This window comes from Schistocerca cancellata, chromosome 1 (genome assembly GCF_023864275.1).
Source record: "Schistocerca cancellata isolate TAMUIC-IGC-003103 chromosome 1, iqSchCanc2.1, whole genome shotgun sequence".
In the NCBI taxonomy this organism is placed as follows: Eukaryota; Metazoa; Arthropoda; class Insecta; order Orthoptera; family Acrididae; genus Schistocerca; species Schistocerca cancellata.
This window is the reverse complement of record NC_064626.1, coordinates 174,703,507-174,715,998: the sequence shown is the minus strand read 5'-3', so window position 1 is coordinate 174,715,998 and position 12,492 is coordinate 174,703,507. Positions and strand designations below refer to the sequence as shown.

The window sequence follows — 12,492 nt, the reverse complement described above, 5'->3', positions numbered from 1 at the left end:
CCAGAGCAACCACCCCTAAGTGTTTGCATGTTGACCCAATGATGTAATCAATTATGACTGCAGTGGACATATGACCATCAGGATTCAACCACTGATCAATGGAAATGTGTCAACTCGTAAGATGAATCACATTTTTGCCACACTAGTTCAATGGTGGTCTCCACAAACGCCATCATTGAGATGAATGGTTGCTCAACACGCAACACAGCATGGGCACAGGCTGGTGGGAGCAATACTATGCTATGGGAGACATCTCCACCGCTTGCATGGGACCTGTGGTATTAATTGAAGACATGCTGACAGCTGTGAATCACCTGCATCCCTTCATGCTTCACATCTTCCCCAATGGCGATGTTATGTTTTACCAGTATAATTGTCCTGTCACAGAGACAGAACAGTGCTACAGTCGTTTGAGGAGCAGTGAACTCACATTGATGTCTCGGTGATCAAATACGTCTGATGTACATCCTATGGAGCCCATCTCTATCGCCATCGAGTGCCATCACCGCATATGCAAATCAGCGGCCCGTTATTTATGCGAATTATGTGACCTGTGCATTCACAAATAATGCCACATACCTCTACAAGTCTACCAACAAACTGTCTGATCCCTGATACGCAGAATCAGTGACATGCATATCAATCCAAAGGTGGACAAACAAGCTATTAAGCAGGTGGTCACAATGTTTTAGCTCATCAGTGTACATTCATTATATCACTTTGTTGGCACATACGAGTGTTACCCCACAGTAACGACCAACTCAAAGCATTAAACAGCGCAATTGCATCAAATCCCTGATCACTAATTATCTCTCAGACAACTGCCTCATTGTGGGATTGTGCTGCAAGCTCGTAATCTGGGTCAATTTCTTGCATGGATCATAAATTTTTTCTTGTGTAGTACTGCTGTTCACTTGGATGTATGACAACACAAATTTTCGCTGTGGCTGTGCTAGCAGAAGCAATAATGAAAGACTAAGTATGGGCTCACAATTATTTAAATAAAACAGTACAAGGCAACGTTACTTGTCAGAATGAGATTTTCACTCTGCAGCAGAGTGTGCGCTGATGTGAAACTTCCTGGCAGATTAACACTGTGTGCCGGACTGAGACTCGAACTCGGGACCTTTGCCTTTCGCAGGCAAGTGCTCTACCCCTTTCTTCCAGGAGTGCTAGTTCTGCTAGGTTCGCAGAAGAGCTTCTGTGAAGTTTGGAAGGTAGGAGGCGAGGTACTGGCAGAATTGAAGCTGTGGGGGCAGGTCGTGAGTCATGCTTGGGTAGCTCAGCTGGTAAAGCACTTGCCCACTTAAGGCAAAGGTCCCGAGTTTTGTGTCTCGGTCCAGCACACAGTTTTAATCTGCCAGGAAGTTTCAATGTTACTTGTGTTTGGCGCACTTTATATATAAGTGTGTAGGTGTGCCCGTTCAACAGTTTAAGTGAGAAGAGTCTCAGTGTACAGGAAATATTGTAATGTGTGATGTATTTGTGCATCTATCTGGAATGTCTATTACTTGAGGCATTATATGTTTATTTCCTTTTGGAAGTTATGTTGCTTTTTCACTTCCAAACTAAAGTGACTTATTGTCATAAGTCGTTAGATACAACAACCAAACATTCACTCACTTATTCCATTTTCAAATACATCACACACTTTAGTAAGAATATTCAAGTTTACAATTTTTTTCCTAAAATTTTGAGTTTAACAATAAATTTTAGATTTAACACATTTTACATTTGTTATTATATGAGAAACAGTATTAAATCTTTTATAATCATTAGATTGTTTGCAAATTATCTAGTATGAGCCTGAAATACTTATGAAGTAGAACATCTCTATTCCTGTTTCATAAAACCTTTAAGAAAAAAATTTAAATTTCTGTCAAAAATTTTTAAAGCTGGTCTGCAAAATATTCTGGGAGGGCACTGGCTTGATTCAGTCCAGCATGAAGTGCATATTTTTCATATAATGCTTTCCTATGGCTATTAATAAGGTACTTTGATTTTTGCCTAATAACCTGGTTTAGTTCACAGTTTAAATTTGGCTTCATTTCTTTCGCAAGCAATATTACTTTAAAGATATATGCACTTTTAATGGTAAGCACACCTGCTTTTGGAAGCAAGTTATGGCATGATTATCTGAGTTTTGCACTACAAGTAATTCTAGCAGGTTTTTTCTGCAATATAGATATAAGTAGTGTGTGCAGGCTTGCTTGTATTGCTGCTCCCCATACTTCTATCTTACACTTCAGATTCGATGAGATCAATGAATGCTATGCAGTTTAGCACATGCATATCTTTAAAATATTTGCTGATCATGTTTACGGCAAATATGTTTTTATGTAGTTTACACATTAAGAGATATACACTCCTGGAAATTGAAATAAGAACACCGTGAATTCATTGTCCCAGGAAGGGGAAACTTTGACACATTCCTGGGGTCAGATACATCACATGATCACACTGACAGAACCACAGGCACATAGACACAGGCAACAGAGCATGCACAATGTCGGCACTAGTACAGTGTATATCCACCTTTCGCAGCAATGCAGGCTGCTATTCTCCCATGGAGACGATCGTAGAGATGCTGGATGTAGTCCTGTGGAACGGCTTGCCATGCCATTTCCACCTGGCGCCTCAGTTGGACCAGCGTTCGTGCTGGACGTGCAGACCGCGTGAGACGACGCTTCATCCAGTCCCAAACATGCTCAATGGGGGACAGATCCGGAGATCTTGCTGGCCAGGGTAGTTGACTTACACCTTCTAGAGCACGTTGGGTGGCACGGGATGCATGCAGACGTGCATTGTCCTGTTGGAACAGCAAGTTCCCTTGCCGGTCTAGGAATGGTAAAACGATGGGTTCGATGACGGTTTGGATGTACCGTGCACTATTCAGTGTCCCCTCGACGATCACCAGTGGCGTACGGCCAGTGTAGGAGATTGCTCCCCACACCATGATGCCGGGTGTTGGCCCTGTGTGCCTCAGTTGTATGCAGTCCTGATTGTGGCGCTCACCTGCACGGCGCCAAACACGCATACGACCATCATTGGCACCAAGGCAGAAGCGACTCTCATCGCTGAAGACGACACGTCTCCATTCGTCCCTCCATTCACGCCTGTCGCGACACCACTGGTGGCGGGCTGCACGATGTTGGGGCGTGAGCGGAAGACGGCCTAACGGTGTGCGGGACCGTAGCCCAGCTTCATGGAGACGGTTGCGAATGGTCCTCGCCGATACCCCAGGAGCAACAGTGTCCCTAATTTGCTGGGAAGTGGCGGTGCGGTCCCCTACGGCACAGCGTAGGATCCTACGGTCTTGGCGTGCATCCGTGCGTCGCTGGGGTCTGGTCCCAGGTCGACGGGCACGTGCACCTTCCGCCGACCACTGGCGACAACATCGATGTACTGTGGAGACCTCACACCCCACGTGTTGAGCAATTCGGCGGTACATCCACCCGGCCTCCCGCATGCCCACTATACGCCCTCGCTCAAAGTCCGTCAACTGCACATACGGTTCACGTCCACACTGTCGCGGCATGCTACCAGTGTTAAAGACTGCGATGGAGCTCCGTATGCCACGGCAAACTGGCTGACACTGACGGCAGTGGTTCACAAATGCTGCGCAGCTAGCGCCATTCGACGGCCAACACCGCGGTTCCTGGTGTGTCCGCTGTGCCGTACGTGTGATCATTGCTTGTACAGCCCTCTCGCAGTGTCCGGAGCAAGTATGGTGGGTCTGACACACCGGTGTCAATGTGTTCTTTTTTCCATTTCCAGGAGTGTATATGTATGCACTGACTTAGACTGTCCTGGATTGTGATTCCAAAAAATGTTATCCAGTTTTTCTTTTTTACTTTTGAGGGTTAAATACTATTATTGAAATTTTTGTAGATTTACATTTATATGACTTCCTTTGACATACTGAACTATTTCACTGCAACTCTGTTGTACAGTACCTCTGGACTGTCATAGGCTTTGTTTTTGCATACAAGATATATATCATCCGCATACGATATTTTTTAGCATTCTGAGAACTGCACCTTACATCATTAACACAAATCAAGAAGAGAAGAGATCCCAATGCATTTTAATAACACTTTAATCCACTTGCTACTTTTCCCAACTGTTTGTCCCCACATAATTTTTTTGAGATCCTCTCTTTGAAGTTACAACATATCAAAAAGTTTTGTGCTATCAACATGGTCATATGCAGACCTGTTTCAAAAACCTTTATCACACACAAAATGTGTGACATGATACATCACTTGTCAAGCTGTCAGAAGTACACACTGAGATTAGCTGATGAGAATCAAGTTTATAGACAGTTAGAATGGACTTTGGTGCCATGACTACTACACTTTCTGGGTACCAGGTTAGTCTTTTCACCATTCTAATGAGTATAGCAACATTCAGAAAATCAGTGGGGTCCCCCAACACAGAGCTTATTTCTCAATTTGTAAAGTGTTACTGAGAGTTAAACACTTTCAGTGATGGGCCAGTCACATTTGGGCACTGGTCCATGGCCACAGATGTCATCTCGTGAACTGAGTCTTGGACAATGATATAATCTTGCAGGTATATTCAACAGCATATGTGTATACTGACTGCAAAATTTAGTGCAAATAGGACCAGCAGACAGACATAATGAATTAAAATGTCATGCCTTGAGACTTGGCCTCAAGTCTCAAAAGTATGAAGTACATCGCTCAGAAATATTCATTCAATGTGATTTACTTCAGTTTATGCGGTACTGTTGTTATAAATACTACGTTGAAGGACACTTGCTTGCAGAATTAACATGTTGCATCAATAAATACACTAAAGTTTGTGAAAACTAACTCCAAGAGGGATATAAACAAATGAAATTAATGTTATACACATACTATGTCCAATACACTATGCAACTTATTAATATTGCAGAACAGTTACTTAAATGACAAGATGAACCAGCTATCTTCATAATTAGTATTTTTATTCACTTCCATTGTAATTTTCAAAGCTCAGTTTCATGACCACCACCACCAACAACAACAACAACAACACTACAACTATTACCACACAACCATGACTATCACAACTAGTACTACTATTGCTTCACCTTTCTACTGAGAAAACTTCATTACAACATCAAACTGGTGGAAATAGTTTTCTGTTAAATGTCATAATTAATTTAGAAATGAATCATAGTGTATGGGAGATTGCCCACGAGTGTGTAAGGAGATAATGGGTTAGAAGCTGTGAAGAGGCAGTGGAGGATGTGGTAGCATAAAGTTCTCCATCCTCCTGGATTAGTACTTTCAGGCCATCACCCATAGGTTACCTGGCTACATGAAGAGCTCTAGTTACTTCCTCCACTGTCTTTCCATGGTTTCCATTCCATAAAAGTTTGAATATCTGCTTGTCACTATGAATACAGGCACGTTATAACCCATACCACCCATTCCCAAGGCCTTGCTGTCGCTAATCATGATGTTTTCCAATGTACTGCCAACTCTGCACCTTGTATGTCCTCCTTTACGAACGTAAGCAACTACATCTTCCAGCACAAGCACTATTCTTTCAAATGCTATATTATTAAACAAATCTGTGCTAAGTCTTGGGAACTTGCATGGTACACATCTATGCTAACCTGTGTATGAAAAGCAAAGATGAAACTTTCCTACCCACATACTCAGGTTAAATTCACTGGTAGCATAATCACAACTGAAGTCAATGGCAAGAGGTGCTGCCCTCATTTTTCTGAAATAACAACACTTTCCCTTTAAACTATTAAACTATCCACGAAGGAAAAATATATCTAAAAACAAAGATTATGTGACTTACCAAATGAAAGTGCTGGCAGGTCGACAGACACACAAACGAACACAAACATACACACACAATTCAAGCTTTCGCAACAAACTGTTGCCTCATCAGGAAAGAGGGAAGGAGAGGGAAAGACGAAAGGATGTGGGTTTTAAGGGAGAGGGTAAGGAGTCATTCCAGTCCCGGGAGCGGAAAGACTTACCTTAGGGGGAAAAAAGGACGGGTACACACTCGCACACACACACATATCCATCCACACATATACAGACACAAGCAGACATATTTGTCTTTAAATATGTCTGCTTGTGTCTGTATATGTGTGGATGGATGTGTGTGTGTGTGTGTGTGTGTGCGAGTGTATACCCGTCCTTTTTTCCCCCTAAGGTAAGTCTTTCCGCTCCCGGGACTGGAATGACTCCTTACCCTCTCCCTTAAAACCCACATCCTTTCGTCTTTCCCTCTCCTTCCCTCTTTCCTGATGAGGCAACAGTTTGTTGCGAAAGCTTGAATTGTGTGTGTATGTTTGTGTTCGTTTGTGTGTCTGTCGACCTGCCAGCACTTTCATTTGGTAAGTCACATAATCTTTGTTTATATATATATATAATAGAGGGAAACATTCCACGTGGGAAAAATATATTTAAAAAGAAAGATGATGAGACTTACCAAACAAAAGCGCTGGCAGGTCGATAGACACACAAACAAACACAAACATACACACAAAATCTAGCTTTCGCAACCAACGGTTGCCTCGTCAGGAAAGAGGGAAGGAGAAGGAAAGACAAAAGGATATGGGTTTTAAGGGAGAGGGTAAGGAGTCATTCCAATCCCGGGAGCGGAAAGACTTACCTTAGGGGGAAAAAAGGACAGGTATACACTCGCACACACACACATATCCATCCACACATACAAGACACAAGTAGACATAATGTGACTCAGGTGGTTCATGTGAAAAAGCTTCCCACATGATTATGGCCGCATAACGGGAATTAATGTACTTTGAACATGGAATGGCAGATGAAGCTGGACACATGGGGCATTCCATTTTGAAAATTGTTAGAAAATTCAATATTCTGAGATCCACAGTGTCAAGAGTGTTTCAAGAATATAACATTTTAGGCATTACCTCTCACCACAGACAATGCAGAGGCTGACCATGCATTTAACGACCACGAGCAGCAGAGTTTGTGTAGAGTTGTTAGTGTTAACAACAAGCAACACTGTGTGAAATATCCGTATAAATCAATGTGTGATGACATGTGACAAACACATCCGGTATGACAGTGTGGCAAAATTTGGCATTAATGAGCTATGGCAGCAGATGACTGATGCGAGTGCCTCTGCTAACACACATCACCTGCAGCGACTCTCCTGGGCTCTTGACCATATCGGTTAGACCCTAGACAACTGGAAAATCGTGGCCTGGTCAAATGAGTCCAAATTTCAAAAAGTAACAGCTGATTGTAGGGTCTGAATGTGGCACAGACCACACAAAGCCTTGGATCCAAGTCGTCAACAAAGCACTGTGCAAGCTGATGGTGACTCCATAATGGTGAGGGCTGCATTTATACGGAATGGACTGGGTCCTCTGGTCTAACTGAACTGATCATTGACTGGAAATGGTTATATTCAGCTACCTGGTGACCATATGTAGAAAACAACAATGGAATCCTGCACCGGCAACCCTTCCACAATTATGGATGGCTATGGAGACAGTATGGTTCAATGTTTCTACAGGCTTCCAAAGACTTGTTTGGCCTTGCCTCGTTGAGTTTCTGATCTACACCGAGCAAAGGGAGGTCCAACATGATATGAGGAGGTATCCCGTGACTTCTGTCACCTCAGTGTAAATTCTTCTGCTCAATGACCCACCTTCTTGGATGTTGATACCCACCTCTCAGAAGAGGTGCATAACAACCTTTGTCCATTTTAAACACACTGATCACTAACAATAACTTCTCATGTATAGTAATCCCATTTTCACCCATATCATATCCTCTTGTATTCCTAACTCTCTCCACAAACTTACTAACAAGTAAAAAATAATCTCTCTCTTACTTCCCATGACTATTCTACAACACTAAAACAGAACCATATTCTGCACTGAACTCGTCTTTATGCCTTATAGAAAGATGAAAGTGCATGCATGCACCCCATGCATCCATCAACTATGCCCTATACTAGTATAGGGCATCTGTGAAGCCAGGCATGTCATATACCTTGCTTTAAAAAAAATTTTGCAGCACCCTCATTACTTGTGTAATTACTGTTCTTTATCATAAACCACTTTGTATATTATTTTAGGCACAGGGATTTGATATGTAGACACACCTTTGTAATAATTATAAAAGTAAACCTGTGCTTTCAATGTACTTCAGTAGACTGCACCATGTCTCCAATCACAAACAATACAATGCCACTCGTGTGCAACGTCAGTCAGTCAACATGCCTTGATGAACATTTCAAGCTTCGGCTCTGAATATATTTTCACTTCACAACAAGAAGGGTTGTCAGCACTTGATGTTTCCAGTACAATTAGCATACACCACATACATGCCATTCAAACATTCAACCACTATGGGAAGAACACTGAAGATGTGTGTTGTAATGGTTACCTGCAGTCAATAATAACAAGCTGATGACCACTTTCTATAAATAATGGCTTGTAGGTACGCCAAGGAAGATGCAACTCAACTGTATGCTGACTTTTTGGAGGCAGTTGGGAGAGCTGTGTGAAGTTGGACAGTATACAGTCATCTCCATACAATAAATTAATCCTCTAGGCCTACATTGCAAACAACAGTACAAACCCTATATTATGGCGTGCAATCAAGTTGAGCAAGAAAACTTCTGTAATGGAATCTGGATCAATGGTGCTGAATTTAGTCATCAGTGAGTGCAGGATTAGTCTGATTATCATCACAGAAGCATGTGGGTGGTGCCAGGTACCAGTGCACATCTCAGACACATAATCAACAGGTTCAATTGGGAGATGGGTCTGTCATACTTTGAGGGCTGTGCAGTACTGAGGTAGAATCTTCCAGCCTACTGTCTACCCCTTAAGTCAATGTTTTAGTGATGAATTGAAAATCATAATGCACGAGCACACTGCACTTACCTTGTGAATGTCTTCCACCAGGAGAACAGAAACAAATGAATGGAATGAACTGTGCTATCTGCTGACGTGAACACAATTAAACATGCCTGGGTCCAATTGGAACCTGCAAAGTGTCATTGCAAGAGCCCTCCCCAGGGCCACCACCAGTGGGGCAGGCTTGATCAGCAATGTCTCATTCACGTTGCAGACACCATGCCACGATGAATCCCCCTATGACACAATTCATGGGGTGCAACAGTGTTGATACTGCATATTATTCAGCAGCAGATTTTGATTTCGCAAATGTGCACTTTTGGAGAGCCTGCCCTTATTTTGGTTATTGTTTTGTTTTATATCACAGTTCAGTTGTTCTCCCCCTCCCCCAAGTCTTAGTTTTAATTCTCTGCTCTTGAATTGAGCCCACACGCATTCATAGATGTGCATAACGTGCAAAATGTTTTTGGGAAATTTATGAGCTTCACAGTAATCAGATCACAGCTAATGGGCTAGGCCACAAATCAACAAGCCATTTGTCCAAACAGCTACCTACATACTTTTTTTGCAGGTGGAACTCCTATAGATCCAAGAGTCCCACAATGTTACTGTACTCAGCTTCCGTTAGTACTTGCCTCCATCTGTCTCTGCATCCCTTTCTAGTACTGCCCCTGTTCTCATTCAATGCTACGCCCCCCTCTCCCACCCATATGAGTACAATTCCATCTTCTTCACTCAATAGCTTCAATTTCTTCACTGTTCTTTATTCTATTTATACTTCCAGATTTCTCCTACAATTCCCTTTCCTTCCTTCCTTCCTTCCTACCTCCCCCCTCTCTTCTCAACACCCAGTATCTCTTTGTCTTTTTCAGTCCCGTATTTGCACTTGTTACTTGCTTCACTTGAGCCTTGGAATTGCTTTCAATGCAACTTTCGTGTATCTCTTCATATTTAAATTAACTATAATGTTTCACAGATAAATATTTCTTTACGTAGGAACTTGATGAATCACTCACAGAACTGTGCTTTGAAGTGTATACTACCAAAAAGATGACAGCTGCCATAACTTATATATCATATATTTTTTACTGCGAAGTGAAAAGCTAAATATACAAATCGGCAACAGTACTTGACGGATTACTAATTTAACCATGTCTCATTTGATACTAGGGATCCTTTACAGTTTTGATCATCTCCAACAAAGTTTCATGAAAGGATGGAGATACAATTTGTTTTAACTTACAGAATTTTATTAATTAAGCAGAAAAAGCATGTTCCACTGCACAGTACCGCTCTGATGTAGTTCCAATGCACTATAGCACTTTCATATATAAATTTCAACAATGCAATACAATGATCATTGAAACATTGAGAACAAGATCCTGAAACTGTTCATGTGAATAAAAATATCTTAATGGTGACTGTGGAGAGAACTGTCATCACCTTTCTTTGTAGAGTTTTTTCCTTATTAAAAAGGCTGTTGGCAGAAATCTATTGTCAAAATCTCTTATATGGTGACACATGCTGAGACTGTATTCTCCTTTATCAATTTCATTACATGTCCAAAAGTAATGAGCATTATACCTGTAACTTGTAAATCACTACAGTTACAGATATAAAATTAGTTACTGTTCCATTTAGTGTTTACGCTCTGTACACTGTAATGTCTGTAAGTGTGGCAAAACACAAAACAGAGAAAGTGACAAAACTGTTACTAGTTTTGGAAAAAAATAGAAAGGATGTAGAGACTATTCCAGTGGCATACTGTTACAGTATTTGTAACTTAACACAAGTAACAGCTACTTTCCATATAGCAGAGTAAACTTACAAAACATGAAATGATAAAAGTGCTAGATTTCAGAATTGGAAGATTGTTTACATGGCGAGGAGGAGGAACTGGATCTACTTCAAGATTAAGCAGAAAAATCAGCCAGAACTATAGGTCAAGGATGACACTGCCAGACAGTGCAATATAGAAAAGAAAAGAAGCAGTGAAAATATGGAAGTTGGTAAGTAAGAAGTCATGAAGTGGGCAACTCAAGTACTGTGGGTCTTAGAAACAATGACATTCTGCAGCACTGGCTCTGGAAAATAGATTTAAAATTGCCAAAATCATAAAATATAGGCAAATAATATTTTACCATGTATATCCTCTAACAGAATATTCAGGCTTGACACAATTACCATCCAGTATTTCTCATAACTGTCAGATTTTATTAATGTTTTGTCAGCTACAATTGATTAGTACTGGTTTTCTTAAATGTTTCCTTGTGGCTGTCTGCAACTTGATACCTCCTCTATGTGGGGAGTAGCAATATATCCTTTCCATAGTGCTGTATTTGTGTCTAATTTTAATCTGTAAATTCCTGTCCAATATAGGCGTCCATATTTGTACCACAACAGCTAGTACATACATAACAGTTTTTTTTATAAGCACTTGAAAATATATGCTCACAAATATGTAAGTCTACACAAATAAATTCATTTCTGCATTACCTGTCACAGTCCCACCTAGCTAAGGTCCCAATAGGAAATGGCATCTCAAATTGTTCACCAATAATTTGTGGATCAGCAACAAAGAGAATGCTGACACATTCATGAGATGTTTCACAGGTAAGATTTGGCCAGAGAACATATCTATGCATTGTGTAACTGAGATACTCATTGTATAACAAAGAGATAAATGCAATGAAATATATAATCCTGACCCTGTTTCTGGAACAAAAAGAAAAAAACAGTATTAGGTTTAACAGCATATACATTTTAGTTGAGAGCAATGCAGTATTTAAGACCAGAAAAATAGAAATGCAGTCAAATAAATAAACTATGGCTTTATTACTAAATTATGACTTTATGTCATAGCAGTAAATTAGCTGACACATCTACAATAATAACTGCAGAAGTACACACATCAATGAGATTTCTGAAGAGGGGGAAAAATCAAGTTTTGATTTCCTCTCTACTATACTTGTACATTTGTCAATACAAAGTAAAACTGAAGTTAAACAAATAGTAAAAAACGTTTCTCAAAGATATGACCAGTTATGTTATCATCTCACGTAGTTGAGGCATTACAAGTTTTGGTGCCATTAATGTTCAATGTCTGGGTCCAAAACAGAAAGAAATATTATGGCCTAAAATACCATTCATCAATTAAAGACATAGCAAAAGTTCAAACAAAACGAGGATGGGGAAGGAAATCAGTCACAGCTTTTCCTAATAAATTTTATTGGTACTTTCCTTCAGGATTGTTGAAAGAGATTTAAATCAATGGATGAGGATTTTAACTCTGCTCCTCTGACACCTTAACCACTGCACCATCTCGTATGGTGACATACTTCACGAGATCTGCAATATTAATCCCTCACTGACATCAAGTAATGCAACTGATTTTTCAGAACCGCACATCCATTTACCTTAACAGCTATTTTCCATAATTGCCAACTATTATTTAGCATAGCATTTACAAAAGTTGATTCAAACGTCACCACACAGGTGCCACAAGTATGGAGTATCTAGCATAATCACTGTAAAATGATCCCTGAATGAATGCATGAATGAATAAATTTCCTTCACTTTTACGTAATACAAGCTGCAAC

At 40.7% G+C, this 12,492-nt stretch overlaps 1 protein-coding gene across 1 annotated transcript in view; it reads right to left on the bottom strand.

Annotated features, from left to right (window-relative positions):
• The window catches only part of LOC126168219 (uncharacterized), a 126,850-nt gene that overhangs the window by 90,487 nt on the left and 23,871 nt on the right, over positions 1-12,492 (bottom strand). Inside the window, exon 2 of the mRNA XM_049920539.1 lies at positions 11,390-11,608. Within this exon, the coding sequence (XP_049776496.1) occupies positions 11,390-11,608 (219 nt within the window). The remainder of the gene's footprint in view (positions 1-11,389; positions 11,609-12,492) is intronic.